The sequence below is a fragment of the Dioscorea cayenensis genome, chromosome 5 (assembly GCF_009730915.1).
Source record: "Dioscorea cayenensis subsp. rotundata cultivar TDr96_F1 chromosome 5, TDr96_F1_v2_PseudoChromosome.rev07_lg8_w22 25.fasta, whole genome shotgun sequence".
Taxonomy (NCBI): Eukaryota; Viridiplantae; Streptophyta; class Magnoliopsida; order Dioscoreales; family Dioscoreaceae; genus Dioscorea; species Dioscorea cayenensis.
The window spans coordinates 26485152-26513051 of record NC_052475.1 but is presented as its reverse complement, the minus strand read 5'-3'; the positions used below and the strand labels follow the sequence as shown (position 1 = coordinate 26513051).

At 37.2% G+C, this 27900-nt stretch overlaps 3 protein-coding genes across 13 annotated transcripts; 1 reads left to right on the top strand and 2 right to left on the bottom strand.

The window, feature by feature from the left end:
- Positions 1-19: 19 nt before the first annotated feature.
- On the bottom strand, positions 20-1365 carry LOC120260188 (uncharacterized protein At3g27210-like). The gene is made up of 3 exons (XM_039267628.1): positions 1359-1365; positions 556-636; positions 20-396 (listed from the first exon to the last, which is right to left on the bottom strand). Exons 1-3 carry the CDS (start codon positions 1363-1365, stop codon positions 20-22), a joined length of 465 nt encoding a protein of 154 aa, XP_039123562.1.
- Positions 258-5443, bottom strand: LOC120260995 (putative pentatricopeptide repeat-containing protein At5g52630). 10 transcript variants are annotated; one of them, XR_005536535.1, is made up of 4 exons: positions 5237-5443; positions 2963-5146; positions 1476-1627; positions 258-636 (listed from the first exon to the last, which is right to left on the bottom strand). XR_005536535.1 is itself a non-coding variant. In XM_039268637.1 (4 exons), the coding sequence occupies exons 1-4, from the start codon at positions 5330-5332 to the stop codon at positions 1821-1823; spliced, it is 2373 nt and encodes a 790-aa protein (XP_039124571.1). In that variant the 5' UTR covers positions 5333-5443; the 3' UTR covers positions 1617-1820. The 10 variants fall into 10 exon arrangements, 7 of the variants coding, with proteins under 7 accessions (XP_039124577.1, XP_039124574.1, XP_039124576.1 ...); XR_005536536.1 differs by having other exon boundaries at positions 258-632; XR_005536534.1 differs by lacking the exon at positions 258-636 and adding an exon at positions 1718-2011 and having other exon boundaries at positions 1517-1627.
- Positions 5444-11702: 6259 nt separating this feature from the next.
- LOC120260360 (protein transport protein Sec24-like CEF) lies at positions 11703-27492 on the top strand. Of its 2 annotated transcripts, XM_039267811.1 has the most exons (25): positions 11703-12701; positions 12875-13111; positions 13245-13319; positions 13407-13505; positions 14276-14387; positions 15587-15714; positions 16178-16297; positions 17307-17387; positions 17853-17930; positions 18051-18143; positions 18403-18457; positions 18848-18924; positions 19102-19173; positions 19291-19374; positions 20407-20526; positions 20615-20683; positions 22669-22746; positions 22891-23029; positions 23307-23471; positions 25233-25379; positions 25461-25654; positions 26038-26126; positions 26209-26240; positions 27020-27137; positions 27221-27492. In XM_039267811.1, exons 1-24 carry the CDS (start codon positions 11811-11813, stop codon positions 27130-27132), a joined length of 3348 nt encoding a protein of 1115 aa, XP_039123745.1. In that variant the 5' UTR covers positions 11703-11810; the 3' UTR covers positions 27133-27137; positions 27221-27492. The 2 variants fall into 2 exon arrangements, with proteins under 2 accessions (XP_039123745.1, XP_039123746.1); XM_039267812.1 differs by having other exon boundaries at positions 11704-12701; positions 25233-25378; positions 25463-25654; positions 27020-27492.
- Positions 27493-27900: the final 408 nt, after the last annotated feature.

The following is a 27900-nucleotide window of genomic DNA, read 5'->3' as shown; positions in this document are numbered from 1 at the left end:
CTGTATCTGCAACTTGAGCTCATCTTATGCTTCTTCCTTTCATTGACACCAATCTCGGCAAACAGCAATGAACATTCTTCTTCTCTTTTCCATGTTTTGAGTATTTATTTCGTGTTTTCAGCTCAACAGCACTAGCTGAACTAGTTGCAGAGAAATACGGAGTTTCATTCAGCAGATTTGGAGAATCAATCTGCTTTTTGTTAGAGTCCACCTTTTCATCGGTAATTTGATCGGCGTAGAAGGAGTCCTGGAGAAGGTCAGCGAGTTTTTTCTTTTTACTAGTCAGTGAAGGTTTGAATTTCGAGTCTGGAAATGAGTCACCGATAAAATCTTCAGTTGATTTCTCTGCATTCCCAATCTGAATGATTGGAGTACTGCTGTGGGATGGAGTAAAATCTGGATGAACAATCAAAGTGGGATTCAGTAGAATATAGCTGAATAAATTCGTCTTTCCTGTGCTGATGTAACATTAATAAGCCGAGAACAGTGAGGAAGGTGGTTCTCGATTAATGCTGAATTAACATTCAAAGCAGGTATTCGTTACCGCTATCTCACCTCCATTCACACTGCAGAAATCATCTTCACAATCAGAATCCAAAAATGCGTGCGAGTCAAAGAAGATTTCCTCCTTACTGCCTGTTTATACATGAACGACAGAATTATCACATGAATTACCATCAGGTGCTTAAAGAATCAAATATGTGCATCATCGATTCAACAAATTTTGTCTAGGATCAGATAAAACAACCAGATGGGTTTGCTCAAAGCCAGCCGGCAACAACAAACTACTGCAAATAAAATTGAAGAGAAAACAAGCACTGCTATTCAAAGTAGTACGAAATTAAAACACCTTGTCATCAAGGATGACAGAGAAATCATCTATAGATATAACAAATTTGTGTGGGGATTCTGCTTTGGCAAAATGCAATTTCAAGCTCTTGTGATGGCAGTCAAAGCATGGTGCATATTGATCTCATGCCTATCTGCCAATTATGTCATGGCAAAGATGAAAGAAAGACTTGTATTTCCAACAGAATAATAATTTAGCTTTACTGAATTTATTTCCAGAACCACTAATAGCCACACCAAGACAACTTGTGATGGTGATGTTGTGTTTTCCAAGACAAAATTAAAGGCTAGCAATACAGAATAGCATGTGTAAAAAAATCCAGAATATGATGACCCTTCACCAAAATCAGAAAAGAAGATCACTTATCAATTTGATCATCCAAACATCAAATCAAACTTGCATTTATGTGTTAATAGAAAAAAGAAAAAACAAAACTTGTACTTATGCAACCAGCATTTCTTCACCCTGTTAAATAAATTGATAGAGGAAAAGAACTAATTGAATCAACTTGCCATCTCTTTGAAAGCAAGAATAAAGACAATTGGTACAACCTATCCCACAACTCAGGAAGAAAAAGAAAAGATGCTTTTTTTTTTTTCTATGAAAAGAGAAAGATAGATCATACCATAATCTGCACTTCTGAAACCGAAACCAGACTCGAGCTTTCCCACTTGGATCTCCTCATTGAGAGGTTTCTTCTTGGCTGGAGATGAAATGAAGAATCCCCTGGCCTTTGATCCCAGACCCAGATGGAACTTCATGGCTAAAAGCTGTGATCTTTATAGACGAACACACAGAATCACAACACTATGAACAAACCCTCCACATTTCAGAGCCTAAAAAGCGCTCTCATTCAAAGAACTTAACTGATAAAAAAGAAAAAAAGAAAACTTCAAAAAGCGGCTCCTTTGAAGCTGAGCAAAGAATAAGAGCATCCAAATCTACGAACAAGCTCTCCACATGTCAAAGCCTAACAAGCGCTGCATCCAAGAACTTGTAGATGAAAAGCAAGAGAAACTTCAAAAAGGTGAATCCTTTAAATTTATGTGAAATGAAAACCAGGAAACACAAAGAACAAGAGGATCTCAGACCATAACAGGCTCTACTTCCTTGAGTTTGCAGCAGGAACAAGAAAACTTCAAAAAGGTGGCTCCTCTGAAGCTATGTGAATTGAAAACCAGAACATTAAGAAACAATAGGATCAGAAACCTAAAGGCAATCCCTCCAAATCTAAGACCATAGCAGGCTCTACTACGAATTTATAATAAGAAGAAAAAGAAAAGAACTTCAAAAAGGTGTCTCCTTTGAAGATGTGTTAAATGAAAACAAGAACATACAAAACCAAGAGGATCTCAGATCTATGAACAATCCTTCACATCTCAGACCACAATAAGCTCCAGTTTTAAGAATTTTAGTAGCAGAAACACAAGAAAAGAACTTAAAAAAGTGACTCCTTCAGTGACATGGAAGTTGAAAACCAAAATATATAAAACAAGGGAAGCACAAAAAGGTGGCCTTGCAATTCACTCTTAAACTCATTCTCTTTTGCTTGGAGAACCAATGCATTGTGTAGGAGGGAGGAGAGTGGCCTTAAAAGTGAAGACATGGAGTGGAGGTGACTTCGATGTCAATTCTTATGTAGGGACCATGAGTAATGAATAATATTTTTGGATTCTCTTGTTCTTGTACTAAGCTACTGATTTCCTTCCTTTCGTTGTGTAGCAGGTATTTGTCTTGAATTATTGTAATAAGAGTAGGAGTTTTAGCAATCAAATCTGAAAAAATCAAATTACTTAATCGCCAAGCATTTAATATCCCAGAAATTATACAAAACTATAAAGTTTTACAAGGGTATAAATGCAAAAAGAAAAAGCCATATATGATGATTGTCTTTCATTATCAAAAACTGTATGAAATAGCAAAGCTTGATCAAATTTGTTCATAAAAACAATCCAAAGGTGTTGTTTACACTTCAAAAATCTACAGTTGGCTTAAGCGAATGATCTACAAAATTCACAAGCATTCTCAGAAAAATTTGCAGTTTCAGAAAACTGATTTGATCCCAAATGGGAAAAATGGAAGAAGAGTGTATGTTATCAAAGTAACTCATACCAACGCACCAAAATCTCCACAAGAACACCGCCCATCCTTGAAGTTGTGAAGCCGCTTGCTATCCCGAACAATGATTTCCCTGCCTGTCAATATTGAAAAGAATTTGGCTGAGCTATGACAATCTCTGCACATAGTGATGTTCTTGACAACTCGCACTGGTGCACCCTTGGGCATGTTTAGCAGCCCGAAAGCAATGGCTAATCTTTCGCTGTGATGAAGGGTAGAACCAGATGCTGCCTTCTCTTCCTTTTCATCATCGGAAACATCTGCATTCTTGTAAGGAACATAACCTAAGCGCTTTGCTCTCTCAAGCAAATCCTCCAACAGTTCATACATTCGATCACTTTGGAAGTGTGATCTATCGTTTGCTCTGAAAAAGTAAACTCTATCTTTGATGTTGACCCAGCTTCGATCTCTCACAACTCCAATTTTCTCATCTTTCATTAGCTTCCTCACTCTTGAGACATCCTGCCATCTCTCTGCAGCTACATACATGTTTAATAACAACACATATGTTTCAGTTGCTTTAGGTATGAGCTCAAGAAGCCGTTCAGAAGCATAAAAAGCCAATTCCATGTTCCCATGACTTCGGCATCCAGCAATCAAAATGGACCATATAATCTCATTTGGTTCAAAAGCCATGCATTTTACGAAGTCAAATGCACTTTCCAAACAACCCAATCTCACATACATATCCACCATGCAAGCGTAATGATCCATGACAGGCTTAATCCCATATTCATTTCTCATCACATTGAAGTAGTGCTGAGCCTCACTAACCATGCCTGCATGGGCACAAGCTGATAGAACACCAACAAATGTAACATGGTTTGGCCTCACTCCTGCAAGTCTCATCTGCTCAAAGAGTTGGATAGCTTCCTTAGCTCGGCCATGCTGTGAATATGCACTGATCATTGAAGTCCAGGATATAAGAGTTCTTGTATTCATCTCAACAAAAGCTTTGCTTGCTTTATCAATGGAACCACACTTGTTGTACATGTTCACCAAAGCACTGCTCACAACAACATCAGCTAGAAACCCACTTTTGATAGCCTGACCGTGAACTTGCTCACCTTGCTCCAAGGCCACCAAACCACTGCACACTCTTAAGACACTAGAGAAGCTGAACAGATCAGGCTTCAATCCTGACCGGTGCAATCTGCGGAACATCTTAAGTGCTTCAATGCCACTCTTATGAGCCGTGGCATCATTTTTGGCCATGTCCATCAGCTCGGCATGGCCTGCAATCATTGCATTCCATGTAATCAGACTCACAGTCTCCATACTGTCAAATAACCTCCGTGCCTCATCCAGTTCTCCCCTTTTCAAATACAAGTACATGATTGAATTCCTGACTGGAAGGCTTGAATCACATCCGTATTTTACACACAGTGAATGCACTTGCTTTCCGAGATCAAAAGCATGTGCAGAGCAACACAAACTCATAGCGCTTGTTAAGGTGAACTCATTAGGCACCGTGTCCTCAGATATCATATCAACAAATAATCTTAAGCCCAAGTCAGCATCACCATTGTCACCACAGGCTGTGATCACTGTCGTCCATGAAATCACATTCTTATCGGGGATTCTGCCAAATGCCTTCACAGATAATTCCAGACTCCCGCATTTGGAATATAAGGAACACAGTGAGTTCCCCATGCTCGTAGCTGATTCAAGCCCAAACTTAATGATATACCCATGAACTTGCTCACCAAACTCAATAGAATAAGAAGCCGAACATGCGCTTAGGACTGCACCCAGCGTATAATAAGTCGGATAAACACCAGATTCCAAGAGCTGCACAAACACAACCATGCCATTTTCTGGCTGTCCATTGTGAACATAGCCTGTAATCAAGGCAGTCCAAGTAAAAATATTTCTCTGAGGAATTTTCTCAAACAAATTCCGAGCATAATCCACGGCACCACATTTCATATAAACATTGACAAGAGAAGTCGATAAAAACACTTCTTCACGCAACCCAGTCTTGATGATATGTCCATGGATGCATTCCGTCTCCGAGAGAGATCTATACTCAATGCATTGTTGCAAAAGAGGGACATAGAGAGCTGGCTCAACTCGAGACCCTTCTCCAATAAAGGAGAGAGCTTCCTGGATGGTCAGTGGTTGTGATGCTTCAGAGAAGCTCTCCGGCGCCGCTGTGCTCCTCTGGTATGAAAACCCCTGACAGAAAAGAGCATTGCAAGCATCTCTTGAACTGCTATGGAAAAACAGAGCTTGCGCGAGCTATACTAGAAACAGTAGAATGGTTACCTTCTCTGCAGGGAGGGAGGTCGGAGAGAGCTTTCGGAGGTCGGGCTCGAGCCTGTGAAGGGTGCCATTGATGACAATGGAAGGTAGAGAAGCCATGGAGAAGGGAAGCAGATGAAATGTTTGGTTTTATGTCCACAAGAGAACTTGAACTTTATCATTGGAAGTGAGAGCGAGAGTGAAGATGAATGCATTGAATGGGATAAGGAATGAGAGTTCGGTGCTGATTTCTTGTGTGGTCGGGAGGGAAGGGGCCTTTTGTTTGGACAATTACGTGAAGATCCTTGATTATAACAAAAATTTCAACTTTCCCCTTTAAGTTTTTAAGTAGAATATCATTTTTACAAAAAATAGTTTGTTTTCATTTTTTACAATATGTAAATAATTAATATCCATTGTGCTGCCATTACTACAATTTGACCCTCTTGATAGTGCGGTTATAAAAAATTCTACTCCCTCCGTTCTGAATTAGATGTCATTTTAAAAAACAAAAAAAAAAAACTATAATAATTGTTGTTTTATGTTATCAAGATAAGATTTTTTTTTTTTTTTCAAATTCTACCAATATTTAATAAGTAATTTCAATTGGAGTATTTTGAAAAGAAAAAATAACCAATGTAATGGGTGGAAAAATTAATAAGGAGAATTATATAAAAATATAATTGTAGTCCCAAGAAAATGAGTAATTTGGTCATTTAACTTAGTTTTAATTGAAATTATACATATTCCAAAAAAATTTATTGTTGTTCTTAATTATTGCGCAAAAGGCAATAATGACATCTAATTCGGAACGAAGGGAGTATATGTTGATATTTGATTTTTGGGACACATTAATAGGAAAACCGAGAACAATAAAATTCTTACTTAGGGAAAATTTGTATAAAGATGTTGTAATTGTAATTCTTTGTTTGTTTGTAATTACATATGTTGTCTTGCCAAAATTGAATCAACAAATTATCTTCTTATCAAATGTTCTATTACTTGATGCAGTTTGAGCCACTTCGCTCAATTTTTTTAGTCTTTAGTAGACTCCATATATCATTAGTGGGACCAAGTTTTCAATTTAAGGGCCTAACAAAGGAAATATGGGACATACTAGCTAAAACTATTGTTTTGATCATTTGACTTAATAGAAATGTATAAATTTTAAAATCAAAAGCTTTTTCTTCAGCTTCATTGTAATTAAAATTGTTCGTTTGTTCATACCATATGTGTCTTTGGTTTACGAACAAACAAGATTAATGCTAGATGTGTCGCTAAGCATCGTAAAAAGAAATTTTGAGTTTTTTGACTCACTTTGTGGGTGATTTGAGCAGCGTAAATTAGATGACTACTCAAAATTACAGCTAGTAAACACAAGAAAGATGTATGAGGTTCCAAATGAATCATCACATTTATCTTCTAGAATTGTTTATCATTCTTTTTTGTTATCAATATTTTATATTTCATCAGTTGCTTCATTTCTAATGGACTTACCTATATTATGATGTACTTTGTCTATTATTTTTTAAAGAAGAGGTTAATCTATTTTTTTCAAATAATAAAAAAAAAGGAAAATTACTGTTCATCCCTCGTAATTTTCAAAACTTCCCAAAAACCCCCTCCAACTTTTGCACACCCCGGACAGCCCTCCGTTATATTTTACATTCCTTTTAACCCCGCTAGGGTAAGTTGAAGTGGGTCCACGATATGAAATTCTTTTTGCCCTTTGCAAAATGTGGGAAAAAATGGCGCCCAATCATAACTTTTCTTTTATGCATAGTTTTTCAATGCCTCCGCTTGATTTTTTTCTCAAAACAAAGTTTTAGAAGGCTCATATCTTGTTCTTCTTGTTCTTGTTCTTGTTCTTCTTCTTCTTCTTCTTCTTCTTTTTCTTCTTCTCATTTGGTGTATTCAATTTTAGCTCTTCGATTAAATTATGGAGAGTTTTTGTGCTATTGCTAGATACTGACGGGGAGGGGACGAGTGCTAATGTTCACTAGCGACTTCTTGGGAATCAGTGTTAGCTGAGATATGTGAGCGATGCGGTCTCGATATTTCCCGTGTCAGAGTGAAGTTTATCACACTTGATGGACATAAAAGCAGTATGTCTCATATAAAAGCGAGATTGACTTCCAGTAGCATGTGTCACGTGCACTCCATCTTCAAATGTTACATTGTTGATCTTGTTGTTGAGGACGGATGATGTGGCATCGTATCCTCTCGAAAAAGCGAGTTCTTCTCGTTGTAAGTTTCTTCTCGTTATGTTTATATAGTTGTAGAAGTTAATTATTGTTTATTATCCCACGTCATCTGTTTACATTTATCAAGTTTCCATTAACTTATTAACTTATTATTTAACTTTTTTTGTTTTTAACGTTTAAGATTTATGTTTATCGTTTAAATATTTTTGTGTCTCTGTTTAAATATTGATCGTGTTCGTTTAAACTAAAAGTGTTGGCGAATTCGAATCGCGGTACGCATTTCCACATCATGGCGAGCTCGAGGGTGTGGCATGCCTTCCTTCCTCATCCGATCAGTCGAAGTGTTGTCGTTGGATATTGGACAATGTTTTTGAAGGCGTTGAACATTTTCGAGACGCACTTAGGAATTTTCTGCAATCAAAAGGAATTTTGACTTCAAATTCTGAAGAACGAGAAACACCGAGTGATCGTGGAAGGAAGCTTCGACTTCAAAAATGGCGTATAAGGAAGCTATATTCCCATACCGAGACGATACGACGAGTCGATGGATGAAAAATCGCGAATCTGCGTTTGCGACCCTTTGTGACGAGAAGGCAACCCGGGTGTCCCTAGACGAAGAGGATCGAGTCGTGAGCGTCCCGAGGTCCGCAGAGTTGCGTTGTAGCCATTGCCACGTTTCGTGTCACAATCGCGGATCGTGGAATGAATCATCTGCAGACTAGGCATTGTGTATATACTTCTTATTATTGTTTAAATATTGAACTTTATATTTAAATATATCTCTTACGTTTTAAATATTTTTATTCTACGTTTAACTCATTATTTTTTTATCGTTTAAAAATAAATTTGTATCCGCTTAAAATGTACAGCGGGATGGTGCTAGCGGTTCCCCAGCGTAATTAATACACGCTCGGTTCCCCAAGCGTTTCCACTCCCGTCGCACATAAAAATCGGAACATTACATTACACTCTATAAGAGATTATTAAGTAATAAGGATATTTTTAAAGCAGAAAAATATTAAGTATATTTTTTTGTTGTAATTACATTGATATTATTAAATAATAAGGATATTTTAAACGGAAAATATTAAATTTAAACGGAGAAACCTAAACTTAAACGAGAGAAAACGAAAGTTAAAAGGGCAAAAGTTATCATTATACGCTTAAAATGAATGTTGATATTAGCCGATAATGAAAAATGAAAATGAAAGCAGAACCCTACCCGATAATGTACCCTGCAGGACTACAATATCATCCAACAAGAACGTAACCTCAAAACGAAGCAGAATGAATTTAATTGAATTTAGATACATGTACATTTACATCGACAAAAATTTGTCATGTTCTTCCCGAAAAAATGAATTAATTTAAACCCTGGTTTTACATTTGAAACTATTACACCTATACTGATGACTATGACCCCGCTTGCGTACACTCCCCTCCGGTTCGCTTTTTACAGGGTAAAAGCGAGTTTAAACAATTACATTGATATTTACACAATGAACTATATACTTAAACACCTGAAATGCCTCCACTCGAGCGACAAGTCGAGGGAACTCGATCATCAAAAATCGGAAAGCACTGCATGAGAGTTGCGGTGACATCCTCGCCTAGTGCTTGGGAGTGCGCCACGTTCGGGTGGCGACACGGTCGGGGAAGCCACGGTCGGGCGGGGTGGGGAGGGCTTCTCCGGCCTCGGCAGATGCGTTTTGACCGGAGCGGGAGAAGCGGCGTCCAGTAGCGAAGGAAGAGGTTGCCCTCTTATCTTGCCTTTTGAGCAAGCGGTTCCGAGCAATAGCATCCGACCGACGGTTGCCCTGAACAAATACTTCTTCATCGACGATTCACGGAACCATTTCAGGAAACTAGCATGTGTAAAGCAAACAATCTTAGCGAAATTATTTAGTTTAAACAATTAAAACTATATTTACATATGTAACTCGTATATTTAAACGTTATAACCTATTGTGTTAAACAGTAAACAAACAAATTAAACATTAAACTAAAAAGTTTAAAGCGGTAGTTGAACAAAGTTAAAGCGGTAAGTTATAATGTTAAAGCGATAGATGAATAAAGTTAAAGCGGTAGAATGATATGGTTAAAGCGTTAACGCTCTGCAGTTAAACAAAAATATTTTTTTGAATTATTACCTCTTTTCCTTCGAGAGATGACAAACTCGTCTCTATCGTCGCTGCTTCCGGTAAAGTATTTTCACCGTAGCACAGCATCCTTGGGATCTTGCAAAAACGGACTTTCTTTCCGGTTCCGGTCACTCAGTAAAAACCGGATGTTAAGCGCTACTGGTGGAACCCTTAACATACCCGGTGTTGGTCTTCTTCCCCAGCGCATCTAGATTGCACTCGGGTAGCGGCTGTGGTATGTCCTCCATAAGCCACTTGTGCGTCGCTTGCGTCCATGCATAGCGCCCCCATTCCGGGTAGATCATCGACATAATCAGCGATCCGGTTAGGAACCGAGCGGGGAGGTATTTGGGAAGAGGATTGTACCGGGAGGTACACCATCGATGGTTTGGCAAAATTCTCCTCTTCTCCCTCTCGTCCAACGAGTTCGTCGAAGAGTGCTCTGATGGAGTCTCCTGTCTCTCGTGACGTCTTCGATAAATACCTCTCTTGAAAGTCGACCGTGTTTTCTTCTTCGAAACACGATCGCCTCCCCATCGCAACGCAGCCAAGAACGATTGCCACATCTTCGAGCCTCGAAAGTCGCGATGCTTTCCCGATCCCCGAATTTATTAGTGCGGTTATCGTATCTACGCAATGAGAGTCAAGAAGGGCCCGCTCTTGGTATCGACTTCCAACTCGATGAAATCGTCGTGAGCGGTGTCCTTCGGATGATCTCCCGATGTCGAGGGATCATGTGAACTTTCGATTCGACCCACGGTCTCCACTCACGGGTGTCAAGTAGCATCGCCCATTAACTAGATTGACCGCCATAATCACAAGCTGCGACGATAATAACACATTGTTAAGCGGAAATGTAATTTGTTAAAGCGGTAAACACTCGGTTCTTAAACACCGATATCATTTTTTTTAAGCGTTGGCGTATACTATTAAACGAGATACAAATAATTAAAGCGGAGACGAACTAACTTAAAGCGGTAAAAGCTCATTGTTTAAAGCGGAGACCTCATTTTTACAATCGCAACCATATCAAGCGAAAGAGTAAAGCGTAGATTATAAACATTACACAAAGCACAACAATCGGAAAACCATTTCGATCGTATATATAGACGAAAATGTAAAACAAAACAAAAACCCTAGCCGAGACATCTCCTCGAGACTAACAAAAACCCCGTACGATTAATCCCCCTGAAAGCTTCAATGTCTTCCAACAAAAACAAAATCACAAACCAAAACCGAAAAATGTCTCTTCGTAACAGAATAGTTAACAAAAACCATAATGAATACCTTAGACGCAAAGTGACTGAAATGCTGAATACTTGCACGGGACTTCTTCTTCGAGAGCCGGGTGGAAAGGGAAGAGTGCGTGTGGGAAGAGAAGAGCTGGAGACGCGAGTTGAGACTGAGTCGCGAGTTGAGAGAAGACAAGCAATTTTGTAATGCCTAAGAAAAAACCCACCCACTTCCTCCTCACACCGAAATGGGTGCGATACGACTTCCCGTACAGGGCATTTTCATCCATAAAATTTTTAAATACACTCCGTTTAATCGCCATTACGTACTTTGGGGTTTTCAAAAATCATGGAGTTGAAAAGGAAGGGGTTTTGGGATTCAAACTATGGGGGTTTATTTGGCAATTTGGCAAAGTTGTAGGGTTTTTTTGGCAATTTCCACTAAAATAAATAAACAATAGAAAAAGAAGCAGAGATTTAACTATAATAAAGAAGAAAATTACTAATATTTTAAAAAAGAAAATCTCCAATATTCCAATCATATTAAAAAAAAAAAGCATGCATATCATGCTAGGGACCAAAACGAAACATTACAAAGGTTTGATCAATCCTGCCACGTCGGCTTGAAAATCCTTATTGTCAGAATACATATCACAAAGCAACGAATTCCATGTTTCGAGCTTTACAGCCAATCCTAACCCCATCCATGGCCCCCACTTCTCAACAACACCCAATGCCACCAATTCACTTCACACCATCCATCCCTTTTCATGCCATCGAGGCCAATAATATTCATCCACGTCATCATTTTTATCGCGTCAAATAATAATTGGTATAAACGAGATGTATCGTGTTCCATGTCTAACACCGGATCCCCTCCCTTCCGTTTTCCATTTCGTCATCGAACTCGACCTCCAGATCTCCATCTCTCTCTCTCTCTCTCCCTCTCCCTCTCCCTCTCGCGCTCTCTCCCTCCGGCCATCATCGAATACCCTTCGATCGCCGGCGCATCTGTGGATCCATGGCGTCCTCGCAGGGTTTTCCCTCCGGCCCCCCACGGCCTCGCCCCGGCTTCTACCCTCCAAACCCTAGCTCAAACCCCAACCCCAACGCCCCTCCTGCTCCTTCTGCCGGAGCCCTCCCCGATGCTATGAGAAACATGCAGATCGCTCGGCCTCCGCCTTCCTCCGCTGCTCCTCGTGGCCCTCCGCCCTTCGCCACTTCCCGTCCCGGTGCTCCTCCTCCTCCTCCTCCTCAAACCATCCCCAACCGCCCGCCACCCCAGCAGTTTTCCCAATCTCAGCCTCCTTTTTCCTCCCGCCCTCCCCCCTCTGCTCCTATCACCAGCAACGGCCCTCCTCCCGCTTTCCCACCCGGCGCACCACGATTTCCTCCGGCCTCATTGGCACAGGCACCGTTAGTATCTGCGCCTCCGACCTCTGTTAGGGCTCCGCCACCATCGGTCGTTCCGCAGGTGTCTCAGGGTTTGGCGCCGTTCCCTGGGAGCCCTCAGGCTGTGTCTCCCTTGGGGATGCCGCCATCCTCGCAGCCGTTTGGTGGTACGCTATTGACTACAAATCAGCCGTATGGTGTCCCGACCATCTCTGCTTCATCTTTTGGGGCGCCACCAATTGCTTCGCAATCGTTGGGGGCGCCACCAAGTGCTTCGCAACCGTTTGGCGCACCACCAAGTGCTTCACAACCGTTTGGCGCACCACCAAGTGCTTCACAACCGTTTGGCGCACCTCCAATTGCTTCGCAACCGTTTGGAGCGCTGCCCACTGCCTCGCAGATGTATGGGGGATCGCCTACTGCCCCCCAGCCTTTTATGGGCCCTCCCCAGCCCTTCTCAGCCCCGCCCGCAGCCATACCTCCCTTTGGGTCCCAAATGTGGCAGGCTCAGTCTCGGCCAGTGAGTTCTATTTGTTCCAAACGTTCCTCGCCTTTTTAAAATTTTGTGTATCAAATTGTGCAGGAAGGCCTCTTTTTTCTTCAATTTATGCGCACAATAACAGATAAAAATTATTCATTATTTGCATTTAGAACTTGGCAATGAAGATATTTGATGATGGAAATGTGTTTTAGGGTGTAACCCCAATGGCTGGTCCTACGCAAACACCACCCCGGATGTTTGGCATGCCACCCCAGGCACCAACTCAGCAGTTGCCCCCAGTTCCACCAGTGATGGGCCACTCTCCCCTTGCTGGTGCACAGATGTCCACACCCTCAAAAATAGACCCCAATCAAATTCCACGGCCCATGCCTAGTAATTCTGTAGTTTATTTCGAGACCCGTCAGGGTAATCAAGCTAGTATTCCTCCAGTATGTACTATGTGCCAAGCTTTATCTTCTTGATGTCATTGTCGCTTCTAGTTAGAAATACTGGAGTTTTATGTCATGTTTGTTACATGTTTAATGACTTTTTTTTTTTTCAATTTATCTCATTGGATTGAAGCCTGCATCAAGTGAATTTGTTGTCAGAGATACTGGTAACTGTAGTCCCCGCCTTATGAGATGCACAATTAATCAGGTGCTCAATCTTATAAATTTGTGCATGAGTTTATGTTTTTTCCCTGCCATGCTTTATTCTCTTATGGAACATTTTATTGTTTTATAGATACCATGCACTGGAGATCTTTTGGCAACATCAAGCATGCCCTTGGCTTTGATTGTACAACCTCTAGCTCTTCCACATCCAGAAGAGGAGCCTATCCAAGTAATAAGCCTCTTTTCTTGGGATAGTATGTTGTTTTGTGGCTCATCAACTGCACCCTTACAATGAATAAGTAATTATAATAAGATCATGCTGTCTATAGAACCACAGTATTAATCACACCACAACAAAATGTTTTTTTCTTATAGTCATGCTATTTTGTTTTACTTGTACATCACTTGTATCCTATGCATAGCCTTAGACTTAGTAGTCCTCCATGTTATCTTGTAGCATTTTTTCTGTCATTTCTGACTTTCAAAGTTGAATTTACTTCAACACTAGCATCATGTATGTGGTTGTTTCTCATCACCCCCTACATTAATTTTTATTTATTTATTTAATTTTCTACACTGACTACCCAGAAATTTGAGCGGAAATCTCCACATTTTATCAAAATTTTTTCATCTTCTATGTTCCTCTTTGTGTGGCTTTCCACATGGTGTACTACATTGTGTGCATTGTGTGAGTCACATAAGTCCATTCTATGCTCCATGGTATATGATTAATACTGTTTGATCTTGGTTTTATCTGATTCCCTACCTTTAGTTATTAGAGGCAAAATGCAATAGGTGTACTAGGTTTAAATTACATCGTGTGAGGTAGCACCCTGAAATAGACCTCAGTGATGCATTTTAAATATTGGTCTGCACTGACCAAACTCACTTTGGCTTTATCATTTTAAGTTGTCAGTAAGTTTTTTCCCTCACTGTTTGTGATGATGTTTATTTTCCTAATCGTTGTTATTTCAAGTAGCTCTTCCATATTTTGCATAGGTCGTGGATTTTGGAGAAAGTGGACCTTTAAGATGCTCTCGTTGCAAAGCATACATAAACCCTTTCATGAAATTTGTTGAGCAGGGAAGACGTTTCATTTGTAACTTATGCGGTAAGTAATAAATGTGGCATGCTTTAGTATCATGCTTCTGAACATGTTCAACATATGTTTTATGCCTCATTTTTGTCCTTTTAATGGTTTCCTTGTACTGTATATGTGCATTGCATTTCTTTGCTTTGTGCTATTTTTTAACTTAATTCGCCCTTAACATTGGGAACATGAAATTAATTTTGTTGTGGTGGTGATGAGCATTATCTATACTAATGGCGATCGATTCGATCCTATTACATTCAGCCATTGAATTGAAATTTGTTAATTTTTCTTGTTTGTCACGATTACTGATATAGAAAAGAGTTGGAACTAGCTTTCTGTTCGCATTGCATTAGACTCATTATCCTTTTTAAACTATAGCTGATTTTGTGAATTGTAATTGTTTGTTCTCTGCATTTAAAATGACGTCTAAATTTATGACCTGTACACTAAATCCATCCTAGCTCCAATCAGTGTGGAAGTATAATTCTTGTTGAAATCTGAAGGTTTAAACTTCACTTGTCTGCACCAGTCTCCAAAAAATTGAACAGTAAATCACGTATGTTGTTTTTGCCTCTATGCATTGACACTTTTAATTCTTTAGATTTTACCTTCTGATTTTAAAAAGGTTGAATTTGAACTCTTTGAACACAAGATCTTTGAAGGTTCTTTACATGTTGATGGTGAAATGTTTAGACTCTCAAAGCTGAGGCAGCAATGAATCATGAATGATTCTGGCCATTGTCTCCTTGGTAACTTGGAGCCATAGTCTTTAGTCATAGATCACTGATTTTTGTGATGCATACAATGATTGTACTGAACAGATCCCTGTCCAGATGACCTCATACAATTTCATGCCATTATAGGCATGAATGGCTTAAATTTGTTTTATCTGGGACTTAGAGTATTGAACGCTGTAATATCCCAGGTCTTTTTTAAATGAAATGTTTGATGAATGGGTGACTTGCAGAATTCTGCCATGTTATATATTTCTTGAAATCTATCTAATTTGATGTATTTTTTGGTGCCACAATACTATGTGGATTATAGGTGCTACAAGGAAAGTTTATAGTCTCTTTGTTGATTGTGATTCTTGTTTTATTTTAAAAAATAGCTGGCAGTCTGGCCCAAGTGAGATGCACCTTTCTGTTGGTTGGGATTCTTGTTTTTAGTTGCATTCACTGTTTTTGTTTTTTAATTAACGGGGATTGGCTATCCAGGGTTCACGGATGAGACTCCTCGGGATTACTACTGTAATTTAGGGCCAGATGGCAGGCGTCGTGATGCTGATGAAAGACCTGAACTCTGCAGAGGGACTGTTGAATTTGTTGCTACAAAGGAATTTATGGTCGGCAAATATCTTATTCTTCATAAATAATCACAAGTTCTCTATTCTGTCATGTTCTGCTTTGTCTGTGTTATCTTTTTCTGAGAACTGTGTTTTTTTATTTGCATGCTCTGGTACTTTTATGTTTTATCTGGTCATAGTTAATTTGGTTACTGTTATTTTTATTCAGATTGAGTCATTAGCTGAAAGTAAAATGCCTGCAACATTCATACTTGGTAAAACCCCTTGGTGCATTTCTGGATGATTATTAGTTTTTCTTCTAACTGGACGCTCTTCAAAATGTATTTTTGTGTATAATCATGACTTACTAGTACTGATGGGCATTTGAAACTTGGTTATATATTTTGTCATCTACTTTAAAAATAGAGTATTGAAAACTCATCTGCTGTTGAGTGCAATAATCAGGTTTTTAATTTGTGTGTTTGTGGATAATTATTTAGTGCATCACTTGTTTGACATTCAGGTTCGTGATCCAATGCCTGCTGTATTCTTCTTCCTTGTTGATGTTTCGTTGAATGCTGTACAAACTGGTGCAACTGCAGCAGCTTGCACAGCAATCAACCAGGCCATTGTTGACCTTCCAGTAAGTGTCCCAACCTTTCTGTTAGATTCTTTTCTTTGTAATATCATTTGTTACTACTGGAAATAAAAAATCATCAGCATTATAAATAAAATATACTTAATCACAGAAGGAAAATTACATTTGCTGCAAATTGTTTGCCTGAATCTAAAATGATCTCTTTGGTCAGCCAATCTTTTCAATAATGATCGTTCTGTAGTAGTGTAGGATGTTTCAATGTTCATATTGCAAAAGTATTCTATGGCTGTAATTTTATGAACAACAGGTAAAATTTTGCCTAGGATTTTTCATATGGGCCTTTTGTAGTCTCTAAATGTTCGAGTACCTTAGATTTTAGTTTGACCATGCCTCTGGATCATCAAAGAGTAACACCCAAGTGCACTGTAAAAAGAGAGATTTGGCTCCACATGGTAGGATGCCTTATTTCTATATTTTTGGTTGATTTATTTATTTATTTTTTACTTTTTGTAAATTACAACTTAGAAGCCCAGCAAATAAGTGAAAGTCTCAAGTTTAAAAATACATTCATTTTCGGTTGAAAATTCACACTATGTCTAACAAAATGGAATTTATAATTTTAATGAAAATTCTGTCTTGTTATGATCATGATAAGATTGCTATAATTATAACTTCAAATGCGCAAGTACAAAGGGAATATGGGATTTGTGATGCTTTTGATTTTGCATGGTTCTTGAATATACACAGTAAGGTTTTTGAAAGAAAATTGTGTGTGGACCATATCATAACTAGTAGTGCAACTGGCATGCGGAAGATTTTGTCTGAGTCAAGATCTCCACTTCTATGATTCTCTTACCATTACCCATTAACCTTCAACTTTTGTATCAACTGATTGCCTTATCAAATGTTTTATTTATGATCCATGATTTTATAATAGAAGACTGTAATTGTCTAAAATCATCGAATAATTTGAACAAATCCTAAATATGTTGGATTTTACTAATTCGATAAGCAGATTGACTAAAAGCTATTTGAGTAAATTGATGATTTGCAGGAGGGTCCTCGGACAATGGTCGGAATTGCTACTTTTGATTCAGCAATCCATTTCTACAATCTCAAACGAGATTTGCAGCAGGTACTTTTTGGACGCTTTGCTTTCAACAAGTTTTAAGAGTCATGGTTCACGCATAATCATGGAGGTGCAAAATCTTAGTTGTAGATTAATCTCATTGACTAATTGTAAGGAAAAAAGTTGCTCCTTGGTTATCTTTTAGCATCTTTTCTTGACTCATATGACAGTGTATGCATTATTTATTTTATTATGTTATCTGGTTCTTAAAAGTTGAAAATTATGATGTGGTTCTCTTGAATATTGTCCTGTGGTGATTAATCATGACTTTTGTTAATAAAGTTAAAAAATTCATAATTTTTATCCATTCAAAATTATCCTATATATTCAATCGTGTGTTAGAATTGTTTGCATCCATTGTGTATGATGCGGAAGCAGTCAAATGAGTTGGAAGCTTTTGTATGACTGAAATGTTATATTTGCTTTTGGATTGCTATTTTTTAGGTTTTTACTGTAACTCATCTTTTGCAGCCTCTTATGCTTATTGTTCCTGATGTACAAGATGTTTATACTCCTCTTCACACTGATATTATTGTTCCAATTTCTGAGGTTTGCGTTTCTTGTTGACCATTTGATTTTTCACTTTTATTACTGCTTTTAATTGTTTCCAACAAGTTTGCTGTATATCTGGCTGAGCAATATTCTGCTTTGATTTTTGTGAGGATTTAGTGTCGTCAACATCTGGAACAGTTGCTGGACAACATTCCCACCATGTTTGAAAATAATAGAGTTGCTGAGTCTGCATTTGGGGCAGCAATCAAAGTATGCCTTTTTTTATCTCTTTGTTAAAGAAAAATATCTTGTTGCTGGACAAATATTTCTCTTATTTCTTTTATAAGATGCTGACAGTTTTGGAATTATGTTCCCTTCTTAGAGTTTTGACAAGAAATTTTCCTTTTAGAAATATGTCTCATGAAATCAGAAGCTATTTAGATTTTTGAATAATTTAAGAGCTACACAAAGATATTACTGCCATGATTCTATTGCTAACCCATTTCTTTTGCTTTATGTTATGTCTTAGGCTGCTTTCTTGGCTATGAAGCCCACAGGTGGAAAGCTGCTTGTGTTTCAATCAGGTGAGTTTAATTGGCTACATTTACATGCCTTTTGAAAACATCATAAACACAGCTTTTCGTATATTTGTTCATGTTTACTTTATTATCGTTCAGTAAAATGCATCTTGGCCTTTGCTTTTGGAAATATTTAAGGTAGTCGCAAAAAAACTTATTTGATTGTAAAAATAAGGGTTCATGACTGGTCTTCAGTAGTAAGAAATATTTGCGGATTATTCCCCCTGAGTGAGTCAACTTTGAATTTTTAAATTGTTTTGATGCTTTAAGGTGTTTGTGGAGCAAGAAGAGGGAAAAAAAAAAAAATCAAACTTCTGCTATTTGAAATATTTGGATGCAATTTTATATTGAATTTTTTCTCCATGATAGTCATGGCCGTATCATATTCCCTTGCAGTGTTGCCGTCAATTGGAATTGGGTCTCTTTCTTCAAGAGAAGTTGAAGGAAAAACTAATGCTTTTTCTGCAGACAAGGTATTCATGATGTCTTTTGGCTTTTGTATTTTGGCTATCTAAAGAATCAATCGTTTTCATAGAACATGTTAACTTTCATCTTAGTGTATGCTTTTCATTGCTAAGATAGTAAAATTTCTTTGAGAATGAGACAGAATTGTCAATCTAACATGCAATGACGTCTTGACTCAATTTCAGGAGGCGCATAAGCTACTCCAGCCTGCAGATAAGACTTTAAAATCAATGGCAATAGAATTTGCCGAGTTTCAGGTGAGATACCAAATCTTACACAAGTTTGAGTTTCATATATTTGAAATAACTACTTTTATGTAAGAACATGACAAATTGTGCATGAAGATTAACTTAGTGCATGCAATTTTCTTGCAGGTTTGCGTGGATGTATTTCTCACTACCCAGTCCTTTGTAGACATTGCTTCAATTTCTGTCGTTTCAAAAACTACTGGAGGACAGGTTTGGCTGTTTGTGTTCTTGATTGTCCTAAAAGATGCATTTTCATTTCAGTCAGTGGGATGATTGTCACTGTATCAAACTTCATCTCTCTCTCTCTCTATATATATATATATATATATATATTTAAGCCAGAGTTGTTGTTTACAATTCTAATTATGTATCAATTAGGAATTTAATATGAGGGCTTCTTTGAATTCCATCTCTCATTTAGTTTGAGTGCTTTTTGTGGAGTATATATCCATAATTTTGAATGACTTATTCTTTACCTTTTTGGGACTTTTGGGTTCATCCATATCTATTGCCTTCTTCAAAATTATGGGTTGCCCTAATACTATAAAAGGCATCATCAATTAAATATTTTGACCATTAGATGGGTCTTTATGTTTCATTTCTCTATTCAGATCCATTTTGTCAAAAATGATTGTGTTCTTTTGTGTTGGTTGTTGTTGTTTGATTCCTCATAAGAATGAGGCGGTGACATAATTTTTGCTTAGTTTTATACCGATTCATTTATAGCACTGGACTCCTCTTCCCTATTATAGATTATGTTTTTCTCTCATTCACTTCTGTCTTGAAAATGTGAAGCTAAAGAGTTTTCAATGTGATTGTTGCTTTCAATTAAATGGTCATGAATGGCAATGACTACAAGTTAAACTTATATAGAGGGACACATCCCCCAAGAAAACCTGTGCTAAAAGACTGACAAGTGGTTTGGAGGCTCCAAGCTTGCAGTGGCTATAAGATCCTTCAAACTCAAGTATTTGGAAAGATGCATTTCTGTACTATGATGTGTGCTTGTTCGTGTGCATGTCTGTATGCTGAACCAGTATATCAACTAAATTGTCTTTGGTGCATCGGTTATACCAGTTAGTAAATGCAGTGGATATTCATGCATTTCCACTGCATTCATTCAAATTCCATAATTTCATTGGCAAGAAAGGGACAAGCACACCGCCTTATGCTAGGAATAAGTTAGCAGAAGTCTATTGAGGTGTTTATTAGTGAATAATTTTTACTAATTTTCTATTTCAGGTGTATTATTACTATCCATTTTCTGCTCTTTCTGATTCTGCGAAGCTGTACAATGACCTTAGGTGGAACATCAGTAGGCCTCAAGGGTCTGAGGCTGTTATGCGCGTAAGATGCAGCCAGGTAAAGTTGCTGCAATTTTATCTTGTCTCAGACAATGAGTTGAAGTAATTTGTGGGTATGTTTTTATTTGTTTTTTTGTTTCTTATAGGGACTTCAAGTTCAAGAATATTCAGGAAACTTCTGTAAGCGCATTCCCACTGATATTGATCTTCCTGGGGTGAGTGTTTTTTTTTTGTTATTTGGTTCACCACCTTTGAAATTCAAATTTACTGCAAAGATTTAAAATTTATATTGGTTGGTTGCATGTTGTCCTACATCTAATTGTTGCATGATAAAGCAACTATTTGCCAAGTAATTTCAATTGCTGTTTGACAACTGAGATATATCAAATATAAAAAAATAAGTATTTGCTTTATCCAGCCTTGTATTTTCTTTGTTGAATGCATTATATAAATGGATAAGCTTTTGACTGTAGCAAAATGTTTTCCAAGAGATGAGGTTGGATTGCTAGCATGCTGAAGTATGATTTCAGCATATCATTATGTGGGACTTTTCTTGTCAATTATTATGCTATACACAACTTAGCTATAGGATCAAATGCGATTAGGCTGACATTTATGTTTCACTTGTGCTTATTGAACCTTTTAAACTTAAATCACTTTTGAGAATGTGATAATTGTGTATTGGTCAATACTTTCAGTAGGTGATCCAGTCTGCCTGAAATGAAGATCACTTTAATAACTAGCATTTGGCATACTAAATACTGCCTTGGACTTTTGAACCCACAAATGTAATACTGAAGTCATTTGACAAAATCGCTGAGTTGCAATTGCTATCAGATTGATATGATCTATATTATGTTATACGGAAAATTAGTCCTATCTGAGCATTACTTGTGTTTGTGTGTATATACTTGCCAGTCAAGATTAACACATAGATGTACAAGGCTGCTTGCAGGGTCCAAGTAACTAGGTTTTTGGGATTTGTTGATTCCTTACTTCAGAATACTGGCCTATTGTTGAATTATGTTGAGCACAACTAGCTCTTCTGAAGCCCAAATAAGTTCATTGTTTATTTGTTGGAACTACAAGATTTAGCTCTTCAACTTTCCTATGTATAACTTTGCCCTGTTTGAACTGGTTCAATGGGTGTCTAAGTGGTCAACAGAGTTATCGAGCTCGCAAGTTGGTTTTTCTTTATCCTGATGCTTTCTCCTCTTTTTGTGCTTCATCTAGCGCTGCCGCACCCTCTCAAACACACACACACACACACACACACACACACACACACGCACGCACACACACGCACAAAGGAAAAAAGAATGCTAGATCAAAGTATCAATTCATTAAATGACTTTCAAGCACTATAATTATTATATCAACTATAATTAAAATGATGAAAGTGTGATTATTTATCCAAAATGCATGATAGCCTAACTTCACTATTTTTTCATAATAAACTAACCAAAAAACCTAAAATCTATTTCTAACTATTGCACAAACTAATATGAATATAGTTCTGTTTCATTGAGTTTGGTATTTCTGGGTTATGCTTAGATGGAGAATTAAACTAGATGGTGGCGAAGCTACATGGTTTCCAAATTACAACTTTTTTATGACACCTATGAGTCATAACTGATGGTTATATGGATGTCAGAGAACTTAGGGTTATTTCCATTGCTAGAGAAATATTTTGCTCTATTGCCTGTGGGAAAGAAGCTAGCTAAATCTTGAAGTTGTATTTGCTAAACAAATCAATTGGTGGTATTACCTAGATCCATTAAAATCAAGATGTATAAATGTGTCAATGATACACCCAACTTGGTTTATCTTATAAAACATGATTGAGGATTTGTGAGACTCTCTGATAGTAAAAAAGCTGCTTTCTAAGGATATTCGTATGTTTGTAGTAATCAAATTTTCCATAGAGGTTTGCTTTTTGGAAAAGTATGCAAATAGTTCCTCGATCAGGATGTATGACTTTTTTCTTTCTTTTCAAAATGTCACTCATCCTATTTTCTTCCCTTAAATTTTGAGATAAATGACCTTTGCTTATTTATTCATTATGCTTTAGTTTAAAGTTGTTTGAAGCATTTTTGAAAAATTCTCCATATTCTAGTTGGTGAACACAATAGTTATGTGAATAGCCTTGAAGGTTTGGATTCATGGTATCTTACTTGACCTGGATTTTTCTTCCATACAGATTGATTGTGACAAAGCCATTATGGTGACTTTCAAACATGATGACAAATTCCAGGAAGGCACCGAATGTGGATTTCAGGTATGTACTACACATTCATATTTTAATAATTTCTGTTATGTTGTTTTCCCTGTTATCAGTTCATCTTTCTTCTTTCAGAACCAAGCTTAGATGTATAAGTTGCTCCATCGTTAAATTTTTTTTGCCATGTTTTTTGACGTCCAGTGTGCAACACTATACACTACTGTGTATGGGCAAAGAAGAATTCGAGTCATGAATCTTTCACTTCCCTGCACAAGCATGCTCAGCAGTCTATTTCGCTCTGCTGATTTGGATACTCAATTTACCTGCTTTTTAAAGCAAGGTACTTTCCTATGTTTTATTTGCACCCTACTACCTTATTTTATTTTTGAACATAATAAAGGAGCACAAGTTGTCTGTCTAATTTCTGAAGTATGTACTGTCTTGGCCTTCACGTTTCATATCTAGTTTCTTAAGTATAAGACTTAGTAGTGCATCTAGCTTGTTACTTTCTTTCTTTTTGCCATTATTTTTTTGGAGAGAGATTGTCACATGCTTCATCTGGAATTTTTTTTTTTAAAAGTTGAAAAAGTTGATGATCTGTTATTTGTCATGCATAGCTGCTGGTGGAGTCCCCACCGACCCTCTTCCTCAGGTCCGGGAGCAAATCACAAACCTTTGCATTAACATTCTTCATTCTTACCGGAAATTTTGTGCAACTGTGTCATCATCTGGGCAATTGATTCTTCCTGAGGGCCTCAAGCTCTTGCCTCTTTATACTCTTGGTATGCTTCTGTATATAATGTTACTCAATTCTGTGTAACGTATGTTGTTGTCTTTGTTGAGTGTTCTTTTGCTTTTTTCCTATTGGTGTAATACGTGCTTTCATGGATACAATTGAATTGATGGATAGGCTTTGATCAATATGGCTGATTATTGGTGATGGTTGTGCATGGTTTTGCCTCATAGTCCAGGACATTGATAGAAGACATAAATGAAAATGATCTATCTGGCATCTGTTATAAATTATTGGTGACAGTTGACATTGAAAACCATATTTGAAGTTTTTCTAAAGCATACTTATCAAGAGATGGAAATGCTTGGTGATATTTGACTAGTATTTTCATTAATATGAATTAAGTTAGTTTCTTCAATTTGTGTCGAAGCAATATAGTTTCACTTCAATTTTACTATATCAGTTAATTTATTGATGCATCAGAAGGAAGAGAATAATGAAGTATGTCAAGGTTAAAGCACACCTTGGAAAAGGATCACCTCAGTGACCAGTCTTTGTTTGTGTATCATCATGTAAATGTTCGAGTGTTTCAATCTCTAAAGCCCTCTTTGGTTGGGTAATAAGATATGATATGAATAGGGCCTGGCATAAAATGTTCTTTGGCCAAATAACCAAAATATTCCTTTGGAGACAAATAGTTTCATTATGGTTAATCTGCTTCTTGTTTTCAAATGCAGCTGCATGAATTGCCTATGCAGGCAGTCATCCAGCCACGTCATGTTTTCTATGTGTTCCATGTATATGAATGGAGCTATACATACAAGTATCTGTCTGTTTATGTGGTTATAAACCTGCCTATGCATCACGAATGATTGCAGAGTATCTGCCTGTCATAGATTGAATAAAAAATCTATTTCTTCCTAATTGAGTGTGCTTAAGTCTATGTAAAGCTATTTTTCTGGAGCTTGATATCCTCAGCATAATCCTTCCTAGCTGAGCAAATTATTATGTTTCATAAGGAGATTAAGGCAACTCTATTGACGAAATGGCAAACTATTGAAAGAATATTTGCTTTAAGAACAAAATTTGCCTTCTATCACATACCCCTTTTACTGATCCAACTTTTAATAGATTTAATTTTAGTTGCCTCATACCCGTTTCCACTTGGCAAGTTATACATATATGCTTAAAGTCTTCAGTTGCAAATGATGAATGATATTTTCTGGAGGAAAATTTGGTGTGATACTTTGGCTATGGTTTGGTTCTGCTGACGCAATTTCCTGTTATGCCATAATCTGCATGTGCACTGCATGGTCTCTTGACTGCCTGCAAATGCATAGGCCTTGTGAATATTGAACCATACTTTTGGTATTACAGTTGCATGTGAATGTTGGAATTGTTGACATGAATATTAAGAATAAGTAGTAAGTTCCAATCTTCTAAAACTTTGAGTCTCTTCATGTGTCACGTGGCAAACATGTGGTTGACCATAATAAATAATTGAGTATTATTTTATGTAACTTTAATATTATGACCAATTATGCATAGTATCTTTTGAATTTTAAACAATTCTAGGTTTCACCTGAGAATATTCTAGAGCTTGGTTTCCTATTCAAGGCATGATACTCTTCTGAAGAGTAAAGGGATCACACTAGTTCAAAACACCTGCAAGTTATTGTTGTTGGTCTTGACACTGATTTAATTCTTGACTTTATTTCCTTGATAATGTTTATGGATCTTTCTTTTCAAGGTTGGAGAAAATTTCTCCAGTCATGTGGATGACTTGTTAACTTTCTCTTCTCCTTTCTAGCACTGATTAAAAGCATTGGGCTGCGGAATGATGGGCGATTGGATGACCGGTCATATTGGGTCTGTCGCGCTATGGTACTAAACATCTCTTTGGTTATTCCTTTGGTATATCCTAGGATGATCGCAATTCATGATCTCATATCAAAGGTATGAATTTATCACTGAAATTGAATAATTTATATTTTGTTTTGTATTGCAAGCATATGTTAGAGTTGTAGTTCATTTGGACAGGAGGATGAGGATGAAGATAAGAAGTCCCTTGTTCTCGCTACTATTCCTCTTTCTTGTGAGCATGTAAATGATGATGGGATTTATCTCTTAGAAAATGGTGAGGATGGTTTTATATATGTAGGAAGCACAGTGAACCCAGACATACTCCAACAATTATTTGGAGTTTCAACTGCTGATGCAATACCAACTCAGGTACAGTTCTTTACCTTCAAAAACCACCCACAGGCTTTTTAGTCTTATAAACTATATAGCTTCAATATTTTGGGCAGAATTGAGGATTTTCACAGGATTAGGGGGCACCAACAGGCTTTTTAGTCTTATAAACTATATAGCTTCAAATATTTTGGGCAGAATTGAGGATTTTTAGATCTGAAACCGTTAGTCATTGTAAGTTGTACAAAACTCTGAGCTCTCAAGTTCTTATGTTGTGTTTTATAGGTTATGGGCTTGAATGTATACTCGTCATTCGACTGACTTTCATTGACCCTTTTTCTTTTGTACTGTTCTTTTACAAGTGAATAATTGTGTCTGTTTGATGGCTGAGTAGAAAGGTGTAATTTGTTTTGTATTGTCAGTTGGTACTGCAGCAATATGACAATCCGTGCTCGAAGAAATTCAATGATCTAGTTAATGAAATAAGGCGCCAAAGATGTTCATATCTTCGGTAAAACTAATTATTTCTCTCATTTGTAACTAATGGTTCAATACTTTAAAGTTGTGTATTAACAAAATTTAAATTTGTGCAGCCTTCAACTATGCAGAAAAGGAGATCCTTCAGGTTAGTAAATGATTTTCTAGTCCCTCAGCATGTTCATCAGATATTGTGAGTTCATAAATAGATAGCCATGAGCAAACAAAAATGTTTACTTGCATGGTCCTTCAATATTGTGAACACGCAAATAGGCTTTGCTTTGCTTACAAGGAAACAATAAAATGTTTTAGCTTGTCATAAAAAAATTAATTATAATTTTGTAATCATTGCTTATTGACTATTCAGCAACTACTTGCAAATGAGGTGGCACTTTGTGCCATTAGATCCTATTGCTGTATTTGTCTTTGTGACTTGGATTGATACCCAACTGATAAGTGGATGTCTTGATCAATTTTGCAAACCCTCAATCAAACAAATGCAGTGGATTTTAAAGAGACTCAGTTTAGCTCAACATGGTTAGAGGATTTCCTAAGGAGAGAAAATCTTGCAGATCAGGCAAAATCAGGAGATGAAATGATGTTTTCCCTTTCTGTAGTGCAACCATGATGTAGAACGACAAGATCAGGCATTCTTGAGTAGACATGAGACATTAATTGGTAGCAGAATCAAGTCTTCATAATTGCCAAATGGATAGATTCTTGTTGGAGCTATGCTTCCCTTATTCTCGCAATTTTTTTATTAAATGAATTTAAGTGCTATTTGTCACAAGTCAGATCCCTTTCTGATAGATCCTGTAATCTTGCTTTTTTAGTCATTTCATGCAGTCGGACAAAAACTGCAAACATATCTTACCTGCAAACACAAATCTCAGGTGCTAATTTTTTACTCTGATAAATTGGTTGCAGGGATGCTGTTCTTTTCATATATGGTCGAGGACAAAGCCGCTGGTCCAGGCAGTCTATCATATGTTGAGTTCCTTGTACATGTTCATCGGCAAATCCAAACTAAGATGACATGAATGCAGTAAGCATGTCACATTTTGTTTAAATTTTGATTGGTTCCAGCATCTTATCGGGGAATCGAGTTTACAACTTGAATATTGGCAGCAAATCACAAATCCCGCAATGGCAGCCATGCTAACTTAAGTTGCTGCGCCAAGTCTTTCTTGATTGAAATAGAACAGATGCAGAGTTTGTGCTTGTAATTTTTGATATCATTGTAAGCTTAGGTTGACAAAAAAACAATAAAATGCATCTTCTGTGTCCTTTGCTTTCTTTTTCTCAATTGATATTAGCTTTATTATTGTAAAGAGAGGTGTGATATTGTTGACAGGAAAATTGAGGGTTAACTAATAATTACCAGTTTGTTGTCTGCCTTATATCTAGAATGTTTGTGCCTATGAATTCATGTTACCACTTTAGTAGTTTCCTTGTCTGCCTTATTTCTACAAAGATTGTAGATTGTAGTACATTACTACAATCTGAGGTCTTGTTGATGTTATTTCAACCATGTATTTGTCTGATTTCCAAACGGTCAATTTTACTATGAGATTCTCAGCTTTTGTACCTTGAACCTTCTTTTTGTGGAACAGGGCTGTTGATTTGATATCACTACTGCTAGTCTGTTTGTTTGCAGTATGTTTTCCTTTGAAGTCACGGGATTTGCTAGATAAATTTAAGATTTTTAGTAATTTAAATTTAGCCCTTTATATTAGTTTTTATTTAGTATTTTATAATTATTTTAGTTTTATTTATTATTTTAATTTTTTAATTTATTTATTATTTTA